Here is a 22544-nt window from a genome sequence, read left to right as displayed (position 1 = left end):
TGAGAACTGATCAGGATCCCACAAGAAATACATTAGTTCTGAGGCCGGCACTGTGGGTAGCAAGTAAAGCTGCCACCTGCAGTGCTGACATCCTATATGGGTGCTGGTTCGAGTCCTGGCTGCTCCACTTCTGATCCAGCTCTCTGCTATGGCCTGGGAAAGCAGTGGAGGATGGCCCAAGTCCTTGGGCCCCTGCACACATGTGAGAGACCTGGAAGAAACAGAAGAGACTCCTGGCTCCTGGCTTCAGACCAGCACAGCTCCAGCCATTGCGACCAATTGGGGGAGTGAACCATCGGATGGAAGACCTCTCTCTCTCTCTCTCTCTCTCTCTGCCTCTCCTTCTGTCTGTGGGCAACTCTGACTTTCAAATAAAAAAATCTTTTAAAAAATAAATACATTAATTCCTTTTGAAGGCATGTACCCATTTTTTTTTCAAAGATTTTATTTATTTGAGAGGTAGAATTACAGACAGTGAGAGGGAGAGACAGAGAGAAAGGTCTTCCTTCCATTGGTTCACTCCCCAAATGGCTGCAATGGCTGGAGCTACACTGATCCGAAGCCAGGAGCCAGGTGATTCCTCCTGGTCTCCCATGCGGGTGCAGGGGCCCAAGCACTTGGACCATCTTCTACTGCTTTCCCAGGCCATAGCAGAGAGCTGGATCAGAAGAGGAGCAGCCGGGGCTAGAACCAGCACCCATATGGGATGCCAGCACTGCAGGTGGAGGATTAACCTACTATACTATGGCACCGGCCCTGGCATGTACCCAGTTAACCTATGGCTCTTCCACTGCCCTGTCCCCAAAGGGTCTATACTGCCTCCTAACACTGCTACCTTGGGAACCAAGGCTTCCACACGTGAATTTTTGGGGGGCACTCAAACCATAGCAAGGGGGAAATATATGACTCACACTGGCCAGACCTAGTTCATGGGCCTATCCATGGAGTTAGGGTAGAAGTCAGTCCTGCTAAAACTACAAGTGGTTGGGACCATGGGCACTGGGTGCAGACTGCTTGGATTTATAAATCCTGATTCTGCCACTTAGGAGCCAATGGCATAATTATTTCTCTCTTAACTGGGACATCTCTCTCAAATGGGGGTAATAATTGTACCCATATCACGGAGTGGGTATAAGGATTCAATGAGCTCAAGTGCATAAATTACTTACACCGGTGTCTGGCACAGGGTAAGAACATCATGCACGTAAGTTACCATCCTTGGTTATTTTGGCATGGACTGAGAATAGGGACGGGAGGTTTCCCAAAGGAAATTCAGGGAACTGTTACCAGAAGAGGGTACGAATGAATGCTTGAAAGGCAAAAACAACAAACGTTCACTACATTCATTCCCCAAATCTGACCAACCAGCCACTGTAGGTGAGCAGCCAATAAGCTCTTGGACGAAGCCAGCTGGGATCCACAGCTGCCTCTTGGTGTCAGTCCTGCCTCCCAGGAGACGTTCCAAGGCATGATCATGCCCAGCTGATCAGCATCCCAGCAGGGCTGAATTTCTGCCTGGCAATTCGTCCTCGTTTTTCTGGGCTTCACCTTTGGGACAGTATTAGAATCTCCGTGCCCTGGCCAGTCTGAGTGCATATTAAACCATCTCAAGATGTTGGAAGAGGAAGTTTGCGTGCTTCATGTGTAATTTAGGGGAAAGAACCAGAACAACTTGCGTTTCAGTGTGTTCCTCATTTTGCAAATGAATACTATTTTCATCCTGCACCACAGTGTCTCCCTGAGAGTTATTCCGGTCTGTCACATTAACGTGGGGAGTGGTGCTTTAATGAAAGTTGACTTTTGACTCCTTGGGCTGTACGTCATGGTTGCTTGGTTGCTCAAATAGCAAATCATCACTCATTATTCTTCTTGGGAATTGATATTTATTTCTTATTTCATTACCTCCATGGATGAACAAGGACATGAATAATAGATCAGCAAGCCCCAAGTTACGTCAGTGGCTAAAAGTGACAAAGAACTGGTTTTTAAGTTGTTAGAAAATTCCAGTCAAGGAAGCCCAACGTCTGCATTGCCTAATTTTGTCTGGAGTCTCCCTGTCTCCATCATTCTTAGTTTTCTGGAGATAGATTCAGTAGATGGCACAGACTTCCAGTTTTGCCTCATTCAATCTGTTACGAGACAGTGGTGCTTACACCATAAAATAACTGAATGAGAGGATAGTGACAGGAAAGAATTCCTAGAGAGCACTTCTGGCAGACAAATGGTTTTGAGATAGGTTCTTGGAAAAGAAACATAAACCATTCTAAGAATTTCTTAAAGGGGTGCAGGAAAATCTGCAGATCCCTGTGTTAAGGGCCAATCCTACTGCTTCAGACAACTGGGTGGTAGCTCTGAGGACACAGAGCCAGAGGGCTCCAGTGACCACCTTTTTGCATCTGCCCAGCATACAAGTGGCTGCTCTGGGTTGCTCTCCCTGTAGCATCCCTTGAGTTCAAAGCTCACCACTGGAGGGTGACCTGTCTCCTCTCGCTTCCCCCGGGGATTGAGTCTTTCTGAAATGGCACATTTCCTCTGGCCTGGCTGCCTCCCACCTCAGCCTTCTCCTCCCACAGGGCAACCCCTTATTTCACATATGCTGGGCAGACTCCCTAAGGACAGTGACAATGTGTGTCAAGCTCCGTGCCCCTGCTTGGTTTGTGACATATGGTCTTCTGTTTCTCCCTCAACTCCATGACAGTCCTCCGTCGCCAGCCCGATGGCGCAGTAGACGGGGCCAGCAGAGTCAGAGAGACTTTCCTTCCCATGTCAGCTCGAAGAACTTCCTAGCTGTGCACTTTGGGGGCAGGTTATTCCATCTCTCTGCTCTTCAGAATCCTCATGTGTGAAATGGAATGATCATTTATACTTCAGGGGGCTCTTTATGAAAATTAAAGGAGATCACATCACTAACACACTTGGCGCAACTTGGCACACATTTGTGAAGCTCTTCGGGAAGACAGGTGCTGTGTCTTGGCTTGTCCTCCTTCTCCAAGATCCCTCCTACTCTCCTGTCTGTCTCTCTTCCTTCCTCCACAGTCTCTAGTCTCCTCTGCCTTTTTCCATCCCACCCACAACTCTGAGAAGATAGAAGAGGATAGTGCTGTTTATTTTGAGAGTAAATTCAACGTTGACCCTCAGAAAAAAACAACCCCTGCAATACGCTCTATTACCACATAAGCGTCACATTTAAACAAAGCCTTTTGGCTTGAACCAAAAATTACCGCCCCGCTGGGAAGCATGGACCAGAGGGGCCGCCTGAGCGAGGAAGGGGCACACAGCAGCTGGCAGAGCTGTGTCCGCAGGAAGACGTGGACTCCTTGCTGTATGCACTGATGTCATTGGGAGAATCCTGTTCTTTTTTTTTCCTCCACAAACTCACTGGCATCTCACAAGTGAAAACAAGCAAACAAGGAGCAGAGGGCAGGAAAGCCCCAAGTACTGTCTGTTGAAATCTGTGAAGAGCCCCATTCGGCTACGAGAAGGCTGGTGGGACTGCAAAGTGGTCAGGTGATGTGGTGTCAAAGCGGTAGGAGGAGAGGACTTTGCACAATAAATAAGTACATAAAGAAAAATTTTAAAAATGAAAACGGCCAACAAACTTCCCTTTGTTTGGGTAATGAGATTGACACCAGAACTGTGCTTGGCACACGGCAGGGGCTCAAGAGATACTTGCAGAGTTGAGACCAGGTAGATGCTAACCACAGCGATGTTGAAATTTGACATTTCAGAAGAGATGGAGATCATTGAGGAACAGAGGCTGGAGAAAGGTGTGCGGAAGAGATCGGAAATGAGACCAACTTGAAATTGTAGACAAATGGCTGCAGAAAGGGACTTCGGGTGGGGAAGGCCCATGGGAAAAGGAGAGAAGGGGGAAGAAGTATGGCAGTTGTAGGGCAACTGTGGGAGAGCTTGTACCTAGGGCAGCTGGGGCTGTGGAGGTTCTGGGGCTGAGATGGGACATGAGAAAGGCCGTGCACTCAGGAGCCCAGGGAGCCAGCATAGCCCAGTGCTTAAGTGCATGGAGACCTGGGGCTACATCTCAAGTCAGTGATTTTCCCGGAGCAGGTCCTTGTGTGTTCCCTAAACCACACTCACTTTTCAGGGTGCTGAGAGATCAATGGGGGTAATGGGTAGACAGTGCCCAATGCTGCCCCACAGGACAAGGTGTCGATTTCCACAATCTGTCTGAAGCCTTGAGAGGGATGATGAACTGGGAAGGACAGAGACTAAGCGGCGGGTGAGTATGAGTACTAGGGCAAGAAGAAATCCCGATACTTGGGCAGCTTTATATTGGGCTCCCCATCCCATACCAACCCAGCGAGGTGACAAGCTCTGGTGGCACAGGAGATGGTGCCTGATTTGGGTTCCTACGCACTCTTCTGGCTTCCAGGTTGGTGGGCTACAGGATGTGAAGGGAGGGTGAGTTTTATTGGTAGTGACATCCCTGGCCTGTGAATTGGAGGATGTAAGGTCAGTGCCCTAAACTTCTGGAGGCCTCTTTTTATAACTTCAACATTAACTTTATTGGGTATTTCTTCAGTTGAGAAGCAGAGACGGGGAGAGAGAGAGAGAGAGAGAGAGAGAGAGAGAGAGAGAGAGAGAGAGAGAATAAGAATCTTCTACCTGCTGATTCATTCCTCAAATGGCTGCAACAGCTGGGGGCTGGGCCAGGCTGAAACTGCAAGCCAGGAACTCAATCCAGGTCTCCTATGTGGGTGGCAGGAATCCAACCATCTGGGCCATCACCAGTGCCTCCCAAGGTGCATGTTAGCAGGAAGCTGTAATCGGGTGATCAGAGATTTGAACCCAGGCACTGGGCTACAGGAGGGCTCTCCTGACTCATTTCTTTTGTGAAGCACACAGCCTCTCCTTCCTCTGTGCCTGACAGGTTTTGCTAAGTCCCTCAGCCCTTTTCCTCTAGAGGAAGACCATGTTCTGAGTCTCCCCATTCACCGAGAAGCTCTGTGTCAGCCTGAACTTCCTGCAATTTGTTTCATATCTTGTTGCTAGCCCCAAACATATTTTTGATATTTGGTTTTTCAAATTTTGGGGACCAACAGAGAAGTTTCACAGTGGCAGGGGCTTGGTCTGTCTTGTGTTATTCTCTTCACCTAGAACAGTGCCTGGCACATGAGCACTTGCTGCATGAATGAATATACTTCTTTAAACGACCAGTGCCTCCCTTAGGTCCTTGGCAGGTAACCAGAAAATGGTAGCTGGTGTTATTATGGCAATAAACATGTTCATTTCCCCAGCCCTGCTTCCCACAGCTTGGCTGTCCATTTCATACCGTTAGTGTCCTGGAGTGTTTTGTATCTTCTATATCTTCTTTCTTGGTATTCTAAGGGGCAGAAGGTGCTGAGTCAATGTGGAGAGATCAGTTTGTTGGTGGAGTATGGCTGTGTGTGTGTGTGTGTGTGAGAGAGAGAGAGAAAGAGAGACAGAGAGTACAGGTGGACATGGGTGTGACTGCTATACCCGCCTGCCTTCCATGGGGCCAGAGAATGTTTGCCAAAGTCTGTCAGAGTGGCTGGGACCCAGGACTCCTGGGTTCTCTTCCTATGATTCATGGGCATCCTGGGGAGGTCTGTGCAGCCCTTAAATTGCGGTGAAAGCTGGTATTTAAAAAAAGAGGATGACTTCGTTCCTCGTTCCCTTTTGTACATTTTTCCACTAGCACACAGTCTCCTGCAGGCAAGTCTGGCCCTTCAGCCATCTTTAGAGCGAGTTATTTTGTGAGTGGTGTTTATTTTTACCCTTCTCTTTTCACATATGCTGTCTCCTCACCAGGCATTGGTTTATAATGCTTCATTCATTGGACACCCACTGCTCTACTCCTACTGTGTGCCAGGCACTGGCTGGCACCATGGACACGGGACATAGCTTTGCCTTTGAGGGACTTCTGGGGCCAGGCCAGGAGAAGGGTCCTGGAGCAGGCATCTGGTAGAGAAGTGTGTGAGGGTGGGCCGGGAGGAGAGTCAGGGGTTCAGAGACATTTTCCAGAGGCAGGAGAGCTCTCTGAATAGGAGAAGCGCCAGGACCCATGCTAAGCACGTTTCAGACATTATCTCATTCGCTCCTCACCACTCTGTGAGGTAAGCACTGTTATCCTTGTTGCTGTGTGACTTTGGGGGAATTACCTCACCTCTCTGTGTCTCAGTTTCCTCATCTGTAAAATGGGGTCTGTACAGCCTCAGAGACTCCATGGTTACAAATGTCTGCCAGACTGGAGGTACCAGATGCCACCTATAATGCTGCCTGCCATAATTAAGGACAGGAGACCTGCAGAGGGCGAATGGCTTGCCCAAGTTCCCTTAGAGAGAAAGTGTTGGAGTGGGCATTGGACCCAGGGCACTTAGGTGAGGCCATATATGGCCTTGTGGGCCTGCTGGGGAGTTCAGAAGGGGTTTGGCGAGTTTTTCCAGGACGGAAAGGTGTATGCTGGGAAGATTTTCAGCAGGGGTGGCTTCCCACACCCCCTGCCTTCCCCTGCAGCCCTCTTCAGAGTAGGTGTGTTAGTTCCCTGGTCAAGGTCGGCAATGGGCTTGGCACACGGGGCGGCTCCTTTCTTCATTCTCCCCTTTCTACCGAATTGCCCGGGACATTACCTGCTAGGGAAACCATGCTGCCAGCAGACAACCAAGGATTCACACCATGGACCGGCTGGTGGCAAATAACAAAAAAGAAGTCATTTTAGTGGAGGAAAGGAGGAAATAAGGGTGGAGGGGAAGAGCCTCAAAGAAAAATAAAAGGCATCCATTCTGGCTCGGGTGCTGCTAACTGGAATAATTTTTTACCCTCGGTGCAGAGTCACCACCCAGCTCTTCTCCGAGCCACCTCCCGGGACTGTTGTTAGGATCCCCGATAAAGATTTATGTGGTTTGTTTTCTTTCCCCAAGCCTTTGAAGATCCAAGGAGGAGGTAATGTTTATGATTGGGTGGTTAACCCTATGACTCTCTGGGGTCTCCTTTGGCGACCCCTGGGCTGATTCTCAGGGCGGGAGGCAGCAGGCCTTGGCTGCCCCATCTGGAGAACTGGCTGTCGACAGCCCCAGGGTTGAGTTTCCTGCTCGATCGCTCCGGAGGCTTTGCTCACCACAACAGCGTCATCACGGTGGACGCCCCCACCGTCTTCGAAATAGAACCCATTCATCCCACAGAGGAGTGAGCACTTGCAAACCAGCGGCAAGAGGGAAAAAGAGGTTGGGGTGGCCCTTGCAAGGTTGAGTTAAGCAAGCTGTGAACAGATTTGGCTCTGAAATTGTTGCTCCTCATCAGGTGAGGACAGAATTGTCCAGGGGTCTCGGGTGTGAGAGATGTTATAGAAAGATACACAGATATTGAAAAAATAAATGAGTCTTTGCTTTATTTTTAAAAATGCTAATATTTTCCTGGCACTGCTGGTTAGAATTACTTGTCTGGGTGTCTCGAACTCCGTTTCTGAGACCCAGCTGAAAACCCTGAACAGCTGGAGGGAGTAGATAACTTGGAGAACTGAAATATTTGGTATGCCTTTCCAACCTTAGCAAGAAATGAATCCGTTTTTTTTTTTTTTTCACAATGTTCCTGTGCATCCTAGGATAGTTGACTGAGAGAACATTGAAAAAACATGTCTTTTTGGAGCTATGTTGGCCTGTGCTTCACACAGGAAACTGTGGACTTAAAGCTCCAAGTCTTCCATTGTTGCTCAGGGACATGGGAGCTAGGAGTGGGACTCCTTGGAGTTTCTTCGCAGAGCAACGGTAACTCTTTGGAAAACTTAAGTCAGAAGAAATGTTAGTTTATTCATGAATTGATTCTTTGGTTCATTCTTTTGTCAGCAAGCTGGCCATGAAGTGTTTAATAAATCTGCACATCGTATCTAAGATTTTGGCTTACTCCTTTGGTCCTATGAGGAGTGGTCTCCCACTCTTTGTGGCTGGGGAAACTGAGACACATTGAGGCTGAATACCTGCATTACGTAGCATTTCTGTCTCTCTTCACTCCTGCAGCCTGCTTTCTCCATAGTGGGACAGTCCTAAATTCAAGAACCAGGAACACCTGAGCTCACATCTTGTGGCTTCCATTTATTTGCTTCAGTTGAGGGGTTGGGTAAGCTTTAGTTTGTTTATCTGGAGAATGGGGATCAGAGAGAACAGCTTTGTGAGAACAGCTTTGCCAGGATGTAGGAGTTCAGAGCCCTGTATGAATAGATTCTCCGTATGAAGTGGGAATATTGGCATCATTAGGCCAAGTGTGGGATGCTTTGCTTCCCTCCTGGAGCCCTCGTGGAGTGCTACAAGTCGACACAGAGCCTAACTCCCTTTCAAAGGGGTTGATTCCACCTTGGGTGCTGGGCTGTCTGCGCAGGGCAGCGGTGGTCTTGAGAGCTGGCTGCTTTGGTTTCTCCAGGAGGAGGTAGAAATATTTAGCATAACATAGTGATCTCATCAGGGGCACACCAGATGCTATCATCCATAAACAGCCATTTATTCAACTCAAGCAGGCCCCACATGCCACAGGTAAGCTGGAAAAGAGAGATCGAATTGTTCAGTCCTGCAGGAGTGGAGGTTGAACAGAAAAGCAACACAACCCTTACTCATAACTTCCAATTGCTGCAAGTTTTTTTTTTTTTTAAAAGCAGGTTAAACAGGTTTTCCATTGGAAAGGTGTGGAACAGACCCAGAATGGGACGGTGATGAAATTTTCTTTATTACAGAATTGTCTTCCTCTTGCTTTTCCCCAAACTCTTTCTTATCGCAAACCATCTTGCCCCCACCACGCGATTCAGCATTTGTTGCTGCTCCTGTTTCCCACCTGTGGAGAAACATGTAAGGTACAAATTAGGCTGACTCAACTGCATAAAGGAACGCTTTTCCCAAATGAGCAAAAATATCCCCACTTAAAAATGTATATAAAATATTTATGAAATTAGGAGGGGGGAGATTCCAAAGTTATTGTAGGAGCTGGCAAAACGTAGTGCCAAGTGTATGTGAGAGCACCTCTGATGGTTTTCTTTGCCATTGCCATTTAAAATATGCAGACATGTTCTTGCTGTCTCCCTGGAAAACCCCCCACTCCCCACTGCCAGCCCCAGCTGCATACGCACACAAGAACCCACATATATATGCACGCACACTCTGACCAGGGAATCCAGCAAAACACGGGGCTGTTCTTTACAGGCCAAGAAGTTTGTTGTTTTAGTCTGTTGTTTTCATTTCTGTGCACCTGCACCCCTTGCCTAGGACCCCCTCCATATTGCCCTCACCTCAGCCAACAACACGGGGATGTGTGTTTCTGAATAAGTCCCACATTATGCGCTTTGGCTTCCTCAGGAATTTGGTAGGAAAACTCTGGATCCCAGTGAGTTGGACTTAATTGCATCCTTCAGGTCCTGGGCATGTTTCACCTGCCTTGGGTTTGTTCTTTGGGGCTCCACATCAGTTTCCTCCTTTCCTCTCTCTTCCCAGGAACTGCATGCATGATGAGATTAAGAGCTCTACCCTTGGCAGAGGCTAGGCAGTGAGCTGGGTATGTGGGTGTTTAGGATGGCCTGTGCTGTCCAACATTCTGGTGGCTACAAGGAGAGCTCCAGGCTCCAGGTTGATGAAAGACCAAGTATTTGACATTGATCTGCTGTGGGAATCCTATTTGCAAAAGCCAAGTAACCTCTTTGATATGGTATGAATGATCAAGAGCAGCAGGAGGGATGTTGATATCTACATCTTGGGCTTTGAAGAGATGACTGTGCTTGCTGCAATTCAGGGAGAAGATCTCTCACATTCAATTTCCATTTGGTGAATTCTCTAAATCATGGCAGAGATGGCATTGCAGAAGCAAAGCAATGGCTTCTCTCTGGTGGGAGCAAGCCAATTTGGACCCAGATAAGATCCATGGGAAAATCATCCCCAGGTCATTTTGCCTTCTACAAAGGTGGCCTTACTTTCTTCATCAGAGAGAGGTGTGCACGTTAAGGAATCAATGGTGTCTGGTTGGAATATGAAGAATGAATTGACAAAATGAATCTGGGCTCTGAGCTCATCCACAGGCACCCAGGGTAGACATGCCCTTAAAAGTATCTCTGAGAGGTGGTGGTCCTGCTTCTGGTTAAACATGGGCAACTTACTGTTTGAGCTTCATTCTTAGACAACTGCCATCATTTTGAATTTTTAAATTGACCTTCTTACTAGATTCTTCTTTTGGTCACTCTACTACTTATCTGTGGCTGCATAACAAAATTACTCCCCAAATGTTGCAGCTTCCTTCAAAACACCGAATATTTGTTATCTCACTCATATATTGAGTTTTATGGGTCAAGAACTCAAGAGTAGCTTAGCGGGATGGTTTTGGCTTACAGGATCTTAACAAGTTGAGTCAAGATGTCAGCCAGGGTGGCAATCATCTGAGGATTGACTGGGGATGATCTGCTTCCATAGTGGCTCACTCACATGACTGTCTGCAGAAAACCCCAGCTCATTGCTGGTTGTTGGCAAGAGGACTCAGTTACTTACCTGGTAGGCCTCTCCATGGCACTGCCCAAATATCCCCATGATACAGCAACTGGGTTCCTGCAGAGAAAGTAATCCAAGAGAGAGAACCAGGAAGAAGCCATAATGCCTTTTATGACCTACTCTTAGAAGTCACACATCACCTAGTCAACCGAACTGTGTCACTAAGTCCCACCCACATTCAAGGGACCGGGAATTAGGCTCCATCTTTTGATGGAGGAGTATCAAAGAATTTCTGGACATATTTTTAAGTGGACAGTCACTATTCTACCAAATGTTTCTACATAAAATTATCACAGCAGTTCTCCAGATATTTCACTGCAGCTCTCTTTTTTTTTTAAATCTATTTTTATTTATTTGAAAGTCAGAGAGCGAAATCTTCCATCTGCTGGTTTACTCCCCAGATGCCTGCAATGGCCAGGGATAGGCCAGGGTGAAGCCAGGAGCCAGTAGCCAGAAACTTCATCAGGTTCTCTCATGTGGGTGAAGGGGCCCAAGCACTTGGGCTATCCTCCACTGCCCTCCCAGGCACATTATCTGGGAGGTGGATCAGAAGTGGAGTAGCCAGGACTCGAACTACTGGCACCCATATGGAATATACTACAATGCTGGCTCCTGCAGGTCTATCTTAAAGTGGCGAAATATCCTCAGTTTCTTTGATTCCTCTGTTACCCGTACAGGGTAACAATGAAATTAAAACATGGTACTCTGGACTGAACCTAGGACTCAAGCTATGAATACAGAATGCTATGCGATTGTTAGAGCTCGTTAACCTAAGCTAAACATAGTACCTGGCATACAATAGGTATTCAATTAATGTTTGCTATTGAAAGAATAAATAGATAAATGGACTTATTTTTATTAAAATACCTAAAGGCCACATTAGTGTATATTAATATTATGAGAGAGAGAGAGAGAGAGAGAGAGATTGCTCCCATCCATTGGCTTACTCCTTAAATACACACAACGGATAGGGCTGGGCAAGGCTGAAGCCAGGAGCTGGAAACACAATCCAGGTCTCCTACAAGGCTGGTAGAGACTCAATATTTGAGTCATTATGTGTTGCTTCCCAGGGTCCATATTAACAGGAAGCTGGAATTGAGAGTGGCCATGTCTTGAACCCAGGTATTTTGATATGATATGTGGACATCCTAACCATCATCTTAACTGTTAGGCCAAATGCCCATAATAGATGTAAAAGCAGCTACTTATACTGTTACTTAATTTGAGCTTGATAGGCCTGCACTGGGGCTCACTTGGCTAATCCTCTGCCTGTGGCGCCAGCACACCGGGTTCTAGTCCTGGTTGGGGTGCCAGATTCGGTCCCGGTTGCTCCTCTTCCAGTCCAGCTCTCTGCTGTGGCCCGGGAGTGCAGTGGAGGATGGCCCAAGTGCTTGGGCCCCTGCACCCACATTGGAGACCAGGAGGAAGCACCTGGCTCCTGGCTTGGGATCAGTGTGGTGTGCTGGCTGCAGCAGCCATTTGGGGGGTGAACCAACAGAAGGAAGACCTTTCTCTGTCTCTGTCTCTCTCTCTCTCTCACTATGTATAACTCTACCTTTCAAGTAAATTTAAAAAAAAAATTTTGAGCTTGATAAGTAAAATGGGTAATAGGTAAATCAACCTTTTTTTCCAATCCTTTCTCTAGCCAAGATTCTCCCATTTTGTTCTTGTTTTTTTTTATATACAAAATATAGAACTTTTCTATCTATAATCTCTACTAGATGACATCTGTTGATCAAGATTACCCTGAATCATGATTCCATCATGTAGCATAACCTTTCTCTTTTAGATTTATGTAGTCCAAAAACAGAATCTTAACATTGTCTACTCAAGCAATAGATTAAATATTGCTTCTTCCAAACACCCAATTATTTCAGCTATAGATGTTTGCTCTGCCATCAGAGCTTCTAATTTCCTGCCCCTCCCTCTCACTGGGCTCTGCATGCAATCAGCACTCTAAAAATGACAAACTTCCCATAACTAACTTGTTCTAACTGCACTGAAATCCAAACCATCCTCAACTGTGTCTCTCAGTGTGGACCTTTAGAAAGGGAGATTCCATGCCTCCCACAGTTACCCATTTCCAGAGCCCAACATCTGGAGTGTATGGAGAAACGAGTGGGGAGGAGGAGAACATTTGTTCTTGGCCTTTACAGCAGGAACCAAAGTGCTTTTTTGGGATAAGAGGGTGGAAGGAGAAGTGGGAGTGGGGAGGATGGGTCACAACCAGACTTTCATATCCAGTGGAGGTAGCCATTTTGAAAGCCAATGGAGAAAGTAACGAGGGAACAGGTCCCACACGGATGTTGGTGCCTGGGGCCAGTTAAGAGAGTTTATTTGGGTGAACTCAGGGACATAAGGTGAGGGATCTGTGGGGTTTTTTGTTTGTTTTGTTCTGCTTTTTCTCAAATCAGACATGACCAAATTCTGGGCCTAGTTCATTTTCATCTTGATCCACTTTGTTATCGTTTTAAATTAATAATATGTGCTTTTAAAAAAAAGGGTCACCTAATTCAGAATTGTGTAGAAATGTTAATAATCTCTCCTTCCCTTTCCTAGTCCAAGTTCTGAAGTTAACCACTTACAGTTCTTTCCATGTTTATTTCTATATGTATACAAGTGTGCCCAAAAAAGTTTGTGGAAAAATGGAATTAAAAATATGCCTATTTTGTTATTAAACAATTCATGCATAGCTTTTCTCAAAAATATGCATTTTCTATGAACTCATTGAAGACTTCTAGTACTATAGAGTGTTCAAGTCTTCCTCTACTGGTGGGCATTCAGATTGTTTCCAGTTAGCTTTGTCAGTGACCCTACAATAAGCATGTTGTACAAATATCTTTATCTACTATCTTATCTGCTTTTATCTCTTTTGAAGAGATTTCCCTAAGTGAGATTTTTGGTTTTGTTCAGGAGCATGTTTTACATTCTTTTATGCTGGTTAATGGTACAATAAACAATGTAATGTCTTCTCTCTTTTAAATCAACCCTAAAGGGCTTAAAAGCCATTATTCTATTTTGTTCACGCAGTGGCTAATTTCCCAAAGTGAAAATTTGGCTAAGGTAAAATCTAGGAAAATGCATCTGCTTATTGTTTGGGTGGGGGTGTGGGAGAGCTTAATTTATAGGGACCCAGTTTGAGATTGGGTATTTATACATGTGTCTGTGTGAGTTTTAAATTACTTAGAGGGCCAGCACTGTGGGTGAAGCTGCCGCTTGCAGTGTTGGCATCCCATGTGGGTGCCAGTTTGAGTCCTGGCTGCTCCACTTCCGATCCAGCTCTTTGCTGTGTCCTGGGAAAGCAGTAGAAGATGCCCCATGTCCTTGGGCCCCTGAATCCATGTGGGAGACCCAGAGGAGGCTCCTGACTCCTGGCTTTGGATCAGCACAGTTCTGGCCATTGTGGCCAATTGGAGAGTGAACCAGTGGGTGGAAGACTTCTCTCTGCCTCTGCCTCTTCTTCTATGTAACTCTGCCTTTCAAATAAATAAATCTTTTTTTTAAAAAAAATTACTCAGTTGAGATGCAAAGACTAGCCATATCTAATTATCACATCATGTTAAATGAAATAAATGGATTTCAATACTGAAGTGTGGTACAGTAGAGAGCATAGGTTTTAAAGTCAGAAGACCTTGGTCTGGATTTCCTGGTTTCTGCACCTATAGGCTAAATTTTCTTAGAACTAATAAACTCATAAGAAAAATAAGCATGATTGTCGTGCCTACCTTACAGTTTTTGTGTTTTGATTTTAGATGTATTTGTTTATTTGAAAGGCAGAGTTAGAAAGAGGAAGAGACAGAGAGCGACCTTCCATCTGCTGGTTCACTCCCAGATGGCTGCAATGGCAGGGCCCAAGCACTTGGGCTACCATTCACTGCTTTCCCAGGGGCACTAGCAGGGAGCTGGATTGGAAGCGGAGCAGCTCCGACACGAACGGTCCTCTAGATGGGATGCTGCTGTCTCAGGCGGTGGTTTAACCCACTAAACCACAATGCCGGCCCCCTTACCTTATAGGTTATTAAATATTACAGCTTTCCACATGTGTTTTAAACTTATTTAATGTGTACAAAACACTTCACAGGAAAATGCTGTTCTTTTTAAATAAGGAAACAGGTACATTAAGTCAGAAAGAAGCCACCAAGACCTTGGTGAAGGAGTGCAAATTCCAGTGGCACTCTGGGACTTCAGAGGTACTGGTTAGGTTGAATGGAAGGAACCAGAGGCTTAAGATCATAATGTATTTCTGGAGAAAGCATTTGGCCTAATAGTTAAGATGCTTCTTTGGACACCCGCATATTAGAGCTCCTTGGTTTGAGTCCTGGCTCTAGTCCCGATTTCAGATTCCTGCTAATTCACACCATGGGAAGCAATAGGTGATGGCTTTAGTACTTGGGTCCCTGCCACCCACATGGGAGACGTGGATTGAATTCCTGGATGTTGGCTTTGGCCTGGCCTGGTCCTGACTATTGTAGGTGTTTGGGGAATGAACCAGCAGTTGGGATCTATCTCTGTCTGTCTCTCCTTCTCAAATAAAATAAATACTTTTTTAAAACATGTGTTCCAAATAGCCACGTACAAAAAACCTGCCTAAGGATTTTCTACATGTGCGGACTCCCATGCTACCTGGTTGACCAGAATTGCTTTCTTTTGGAGAGCTGTAGGTCTTGGTAATGGGGCCAAAGATTACAAAAGATTATTTCAGATAGAGGCTCTTTGTCTTGTGATATGGAGCCCTTTGATAATTTTTTAAAGGTTAATTTTATTTATCTGAAAGGCACAGTTACAGAGAGAGAGGGAGAGAGAGATAGACACAGAGGGAGATCTTCTATCTGCTGGTTCGCTCCCCAAATGGCCACAACGGCTAGGGCTGGGCCACACCGAAGTCAGAAGTTGGGAGCTTCTTTCTGGTTTCCCATATGGGTGCAGGAGCCCAAGGACTTGGATCATCTTCTGCTGCTTTTCTTAGGCACATCAGCAGGGAGCTGGATTGGAAGAGGAGCAGCTGGGACTTGAACCAGCGTCCATATGCGATGCTGGCATCACAGGCTTACCTGCTATACAACAACGCAGGCCCTTGCCCTTTGCTACTTTTTAGCTGAGTTCTGTCAGTAAAAAATCAACTCATTTGATGGGGTTGTCCTGGATTGAAAGCTGAAGGCCCAGCATTCTCAATTCTAGGCACTGGATAGTCGGACATCTTATGTCTTGAGTTTCATACCTGAATGGGTAAAACTTTAAGAAAATGTCAAGACTATAAAAGTTACTCTCTAAACCTCACCTCTCTGGGGACTATTCTTGATTCTTTTACTTTGCTTTTGTGGAATATTAATATTCTGAGAGCTGGAAGGAGGTATTTTTCCGTTAAAATTGGATAATAGCTGCTTTACACAATTAAAGGAATAAATTTAAGATGATAGTTTTTTTTTCAATTTTCAGCCCTCCAGCTTAGCTCCTACCACTTTCCTACAGCGTTATGATTTTTAAATACATGATAAAATTATATGTTAAATTATAAATTCAGAGTCAGAATGCCAGGAAGGATGTCTGTATTTCATGTTGGAGTGCCTTGGTGTGATCCTGCTTCTGGCTCCTAATTTCAGCTTCTGACTAATGTGGTCCCTGGGAGGCAGCAGGTGATGGCTCAAATGAGTGGGTCTCTGCCACCCATGTGGGAGACCTGAATTGAATTCCCAACTCCTGACTCTGGCCTGGCCCTACCCCAGCTGTTACAGGCACTTAGGGAATGAACCAGTGGATGGAAGTTTGTGTTCCCTCTCTCTCTTCCCCTCACTCTGTCTTTGCCTCTCTCAAGTAAATAAATAAAATTTCTAAAAAGAGCCACATTTTCATATATGAATATCATGGTATACCATAGAGGGTTGGTTGTAACTTCCAATGGGCTTTATATTATGCAGTAGACTTTAGGGCCATTTAAAGGTGAATTACTGGCCGGTGCCATGACTCAATAGGCTAATCCTCTGCCTGCGGTGCCAGCATCCCAGGTTTTAGTCCTGGTCGGGGTGCTGGATTCTGTCTCGGTTGCCCCTCTTCCAGGCCAGCTCTCTGCTGTGACCCGGGAGTGCAGTGGGGGATGGCCCAAGTCCTTGGGCCCTGCACCCACATGGGAGACCAGAAGAAGCACTTGGCTCCTGGCTTTGGATCAGCGCATGCGTCGGCCGCAGCACGCTGGCTGCAGCGGCCATTGGAGGGTGAACCAACGGCAAAGGAAGACCTTTCTCTCTGTCTCTCTCTCTCTCTCACACTGTCCACTCTGCCTGTCAAAAAAAAAAAAAAAAAAAAGGTGAATTACCTTGAAATAATGTTAAACAGAGAACTTTCAACAGGTTACAAGAAAGGAGGCTTATATGTCCTGGTTTTTCCAAGCAGTCCCTGGTAAGCTCATGTTCCAGGGGCTTATCCAGTTATTGACTAGTCCACTATCAAAAGTGTTCCCTGTGGATGATGAATTATTCTTCTGCTATAATTGTATTGATCTATTCTCTGTTTGTATACCAAAATATTCAAGACTGGGTAATATATAACAAAAAGTGGTCTATTAAGAACTCAGTTTTAGAGGCTCCAAGTTCAGAAAGCACGGTGCTGAATCTGGTAAGGGCTCACCCTGGCCGTATCACATCCTGGCAGGTGGCATCACAGTGGAAATGCATGTGAGAAAGAAGCCAGGGATCTGGGAGGGGCCAGGATTCCATTTTTTTTAATAACCTCCCTCTTACAAGTACTAACCAGGATCCCATGTCAACTATATAAATTCCTTCCAAGGGTAGCACCCAATGAACCAAACACCGCTCATGAGGCCCCTCCTCAAAGGTTCCACATTACCTCTCAACATGACTACACTGGGGATCAAGCTTCCAGTCCAGGAACCCTTGGGGACTGCCTCAAACAGTATCCAAACCATAGCACTAGTTATGGGGGACCTTATAGGGCAGACTAATTTTTGGTTTTGGCTAGCATTTGCTGGATGTGTGCCAGACCTTAGTTTGATCACTCTCTTTTCCACATTTTCCAGCTCCTGGATCAGCCTTTCCTCTAACGCCCACTCCCTTAGCTCCTTCTGTAGCTGTTCATTCATTTGCTCTAAGATCTCCAAACAGCATTTGTGGTTCTGACATTCATGTTTGGTGACATTGAGCTGAGTGTCCAGCTGGTCTAAAAAAGTATTTGTGCATTCCTCACACAGGGGGTGATACACACACGTCTGGCCTGACTTGATGTCAGAAAGGTCCCCAGTGACCTCCAGCCTTTGGCTGAGATTCTCTATGGTACCACCACCAGATGCTTCCCTAATCGGAGTGAAGCTGTTAGCACTTTCTGTAGCCATCGTCCTGGATGGTGGGATGAATCTCCAAGAGACACCAACCTGGAGAGTTTCAATAAGTGGTTCCTCTCCTAAGTTAGCCTCTTCATCTTGGGTAAGCTCCTGGAGGGTGACGTGGTCCAGGATCTTGGAGCTCCCGTCCAGTTTGAGAGACTGGCTGCAGGGCTGGCAAACACAGCTCACCTGCATGGTGCTGCTGGATGTCTTAGACCCCTCAGGGCCCAGAGCCGGCCACCCTGGTTAAATCTACTGCAAGGAGGAACTATAGCCTCAATCTGCCCTGCACAATGTTTTCCAGAATTCCCATCACCCTTTAGCTACTTCCCAGCCCATCAGTAGATGAGATACAACAACCTGGTTTGCTCACTTTCAATATATTTTTTTCATTTAATACTTAAAACCATAAGTAGGTGCTGTTACATACAAAGAAACCAAGTCCTAGAAAGGTTAAGTAACTTGTCCATGTCCAAAAGGCTCTGAAGTGGCAGAGTCAAGAGTAGAACCCTCATCTGGCAAACCCCAGAGCCTGTGTACTGAGCCAATGTGTCCTAGCCTTCATCCCTCTGTATTAGCAAGTGGTCTGAGATGTCAGACTGGAGACGCTGCTGAAAATCCTCAAGAATTCCAAGGAAGCAGATGTAACCTCAAGGGGACAGTGGAGCTTCCTTCTGGGGAAGCTGTGTTCTTTGGGTTGAGAAAATGAGGTGTTTGTACTCGTCGGAGTATTTGAGATGATCCCGAGGGACGCCCTGTCTGTCCCTCCTCGCGAGCTGCCTGTTTACAGCATGTTGAGCCTTTTTTTCCCCTCCCCAATTAAAGTATAATGAATCTGCTAAGACTTCGTCCCACCCAGTCCTGCGAGTTGGATGTTTTGGGGTAGACAAAATGAAGAAGTTGAGTCCAGCAGCCTGCCCTGGGGTGAGGAGAGAAAAGAACAGATCTGTATGCGACCAAGCAGCCGCAGCTCTCCCTGTGCTGTGGCCTGTTCTGTGGGCCAAAGGAGCCTTGGAACTGCTTAGACCTGCCTCTGTGCCTTTAGCTGTCCGGGTAAAAACATCACCTCTCTGGAGGCCTGTGCTGGAGCACAAACCCACGTATTGTCTGGCCCCTGGCAGGCTGGTCTGTGGAGGGGACACTCTAAGAGCTCTATTTTAATCTTTTGGAGCCGGGCCAGGGTAGGAATTCAGCTGCCAGCACCAGGCTCCCCACCCCCACGCTCTCACCCTACCCCCACACCCCTGCTCCTGGTTTCATTCGCTCTGACCTCCCATCATGAGAGGTGCTGGTGTTCTTTCTTTCTCCCTTTCTCTGTTTTAAACGACCAGGGCTCTTTCATGGATTTGACCTCCCAAAGTGAGGCAGACCAGGGCTCCTCAGTGGGCCACTCCGGGCTCAGAGCTGGCTTGAGGCCAACCCTTGAATCCTGAGATTTACCTCCAGATGTGTATGCCTCTGTGCTTGTGTGGACGTATGTGTTTGTGTTGTATGTGTGTGTGGGGGAGAGATCTGTGTGTGTTTGTGTGTGTTTTGTATTGCTGTGACTTTTCTCTCCATGTGACAAACATGTATGGGGTGGAAGAATTGAGGAACAGATGGGGGAAGGTTAAGATAGGGGAGGTCTGAATCCCTAGACTTCTTCTCTCTCTACAAGCAGTACTTCCTGTGCCCAGAGTCAGACCATTTCAATTGTCCCTCCAGCTGAGCCTTCTCAGTCCTCCCCAAGGCTTTTGGCTCAGTTTCTCTGGGCAGGAATGAATCTTGTAGAGAGAGCACGTGGTAGAATGGACATTGGACTTGGACATTGGACTTGAATTCCAGTCTAAGCTCTGCCACTTGCTGCTGTGTGGCACTGGGCATGCAAATTCCTTTTCCTGAAGCCTCGGTTTCCCAATCTGTAAACTGTGGCTAACAATGCTTCTGACTTTCGGAAAGCATAGAAAACAGAAGATCAAATGGCACTCAAGGGGTGACCCGTGAATGTTAGCTCCACTCCTGCCTACCTATCCACTCCCCGGAACAAGCCTGAAGACAGCAGTTGGTCCTGGCTGCTGGCCCCAGTGAAGAAGCCCTCAGTGGGTAAGGAGGGGCTGTGTACTTCCTGAAAGGGCAAGAGGGTGCAGAGGGTGTGGACCTCTCTTTTCCACCCGGAATCTCCCATCTCCTCTCACCCCCATCCTCTGGCCTCTGCCAATGATGTGCATTTTCCCTTTTGCACCGACCTCCCAAACTGACTCATTACCTCGACAGGGTAGCAACTTCCAAAACAAAACTTTTTCAACCAAGGAAAATATAACTATGGGGGAGGAAAACAGTTGTGCGTATCAGGCCTCCTGGGACCCGAGGAAATGTACTGCATGCTTGTGAGAGAATGATGCTGTCCTGACTTCACAGGCTGCTGAGGGCTGAGGAAGAACAATGCCTGGCACTGGGTTCCAGTCAAGCCAAATGGCCCAAGCAAGGTCCACACTGGAGTTCAAGTTGGCCCAAGCTTGGAAGAGTCAGATGTATGCCTAAATGTTGTGCCTCAAAGCAAGCTCCACTGTGGGCTGATAAACATCCACATAAAGAGGGGCCCTCCTTGCGTATTCCATGCCAGTCTCTCATCTTCCCTTCCACCCCAAAGGAGATGCCATTGCAGCTTGCTGCCTGGCAAGAGGCCTGCCTGCTTCATGCCTGGGTTCTGGGAAATGGCTAATGGAGCACATTCCACACTTAATAATAGTGCCCCCTGGAGTTGTGCAATGCCTTGACCCTTTCCAGGACACTCCAGGGAAGCGATCTTAGAGGCAAGATCTAAGAGAACAGCTGGTGGGTGGTGCTGGTGCCAAGTTGGATGATGGGGAAGGTCCAAGGGATATTCCGGACCACATCCACTCTGATTCCACAGTGGCCCGAACAGCCAAGGATCAGGGGACTGAATAGGTGAAATTGTTTTCTGGGAGAGGCTGGGATCAGGTGAGGCCAAAGACAGATTTTAATCTTTCCACCATGAAGTATTCTTTTGGGAGGGGCAGGGGACTAGTGGGAAGTGATGCTGATCACAGATTTCTCCCTGTTTTTCTCTACAATAGACTCAGTATCACCTCTTTCTTGTCTTCTACAACCTATATGCCCCACAAAGAACCACATAGCACCAAACGTATCAACTGAGTAGAAGCGTTTTGAGAATTCCCTATGTATCCCTGATAGGCATTCAACATGCATATTTTAAAGTCATGAAGTGTAAAAGCCAGAAAAAAAGCTTATACATTCTGTGGACGCCATCATGTGTAGGTTTGAAGAGAAGTGTCTTGCTTGCAGTCAGAATACCTAAACCTAAGCTTTAGTCCAGGCCTAGTGAAAAAGGGTCTGAGTGCTTCGCTGTCTGCTTGGCTTCCTTTGTGACCATTGTCCGTGAGGCTGTGAACGTCCCCTGCATTTCTGTCTTTGAAGGCTCTGTTTCAGAGAGAGAGAGAGAGAGCATCTTTTCTCAATGACACATGGCATGCTGGAAAGTCAGCAGTCTTGGACCCTAGTTTTCAGTTTGCTGAGCCCCACCCTCTTTATTTGTAAAACAGAGATAAAAGTTCTGGTCCTGATCACCTCACAGGGCTGTTTGTCAAGCTCAAATAGGATTGTGCTTGTGAAAGTGTTTTACAGTCACTTAGGAGATTGCAGTTATCACAGCTTGATGAGGAAAATAGTATGTGCAGAAGTGACCTAACTGGACACCGAGGCAAGACCTTTACAGATTTTCTGCATACTCAGAGGGTACAGCTGGGATGGGCAATGCTCATGCCAATCCCCGAGGTTCCCAATTGCTGGGTAAGATGTTGTAACACTCAGACAGCTGCTGGATGTGTGGACTTGCACCTGCACCATAAGAAAGGGCATGTTTCTTCCCTAGGCCCCTTGATTTCTTCTGGGGATAGATCCCAAGGTATTCTGGAGCTAGTGTGTGTTGGGTGGTGGAACTTTTTGCAAGTGCTGAAGAAACATTTTCAAAATATCCCAGGGAGACAAACTGAGCTTCATCTGAGGCATCTGAGGGAGCGCCAGGCTGGCAGGCAAGCCAGAAGAACTTTCAAGTCCATTCTTTATGGAGAAATTGATCAATTCTATGTGACCTATCTACCATGTCTGGTGGCCATCAGCATATCACTCATTTAACAGGTATTTATGCCTAGAGCTGTGAAATAGGCTGGGGTGATGATGACCAACAGAATAGGCATTTGCTTTTGACTTACAGCATCTGACCTATTCTAATATATGCCTGGTACCCCACTTCCTCTAGTCAGTATCTAACACCAGTCTCTGGCAAAATAATTCAATGCTTGCTAGGACAGGCCTCTACAAGGAGTGTTATGCAGAAGTGAGAATGTCCTATGCTACCTGAGGAGGACATGCATTTTCACAGTCAGAAACTTGTTGCAAAGATCAATTTACTTGGCATTATGATAATGCTGGGCAAGAGCATTTCTGTGGAAGTTTGGTTTTCTCCTGCTTAGTAGTCACTCTAAACTGATAAGAACCTCTTGGTTTAAAGTTGCCTAATTCCCTAAGATGATTTGTTTTCACTATGGAGAAGAAATTATTTCTTGCTGGCAGATGGAAATACTGTGTATTGCTTGGATTCCTTATTCAAAGAGCTACACATCCAATAGAGGCATTATTCCTATTTAGCAGGTAGAATGTGAAAGACCTCCTCTTACCCTCTGCCCCACTCTGTCCCTCCC

At 46.5% G+C, this 22544-nt stretch overlaps 1 protein-coding gene across 1 annotated transcript; it reads right to left on the bottom strand.

Annotated features, from left to right (window-relative positions):
- Positions 1-8624: 8624 nt before the first annotated feature.
- LOC133746829 (beclin-1-like) lies at positions 8625-21702 on the bottom strand. The gene is made up of 3 exons (XM_062175080.1): positions 21558-21702; positions 17486-18065; positions 8625-8796 (listed from the first exon to the last, which is right to left on the bottom strand). Exons 1-3 carry the CDS (start codon positions 21700-21702, stop codon positions 8625-8627), a joined length of 897 nt encoding a protein of 298 aa, XP_062031064.1.
- Between the last annotated feature and the right edge of the window lie 842 nt (positions 21703-22544).

This window comes from Lepus europaeus, chromosome 18, assembly GCF_033115175.1.
Source record: "Lepus europaeus isolate LE1 chromosome 18, mLepTim1.pri, whole genome shotgun sequence".
NCBI classification, from domain to species: domain Eukaryota; kingdom Metazoa; phylum Chordata; class Mammalia; order Lagomorpha; family Leporidae; genus Lepus; species Lepus europaeus.
This window is presented reverse-complemented; position numbering and strand designations above follow the sequence as displayed.

Bases quoted from the DNA above. Each gene is read 5' to 3' on its own strand.
- LOC133746829 (XM_062175080.1), bottom strand. From the start codon at position 21,702: ATGCCCTTTCTTATGGTGCAGGTGCAAGTCCACACATCCAGCAGCTGT. The intron at 18,066-21,557 runs GTAAAGGTCTTG...AGATTTAACCAG, and splicing joins TCTGAGTATGCAGAAAATCT to GGTGGCCGGCTCTGGGCCCT. The intron at 8,797-17,485 runs GTCTGGCACACA...GTTTCTCCACAG, and splicing joins AAGAGAGTGATCAAACTAAG to GTGGGAAACAGGAGCAGCAA.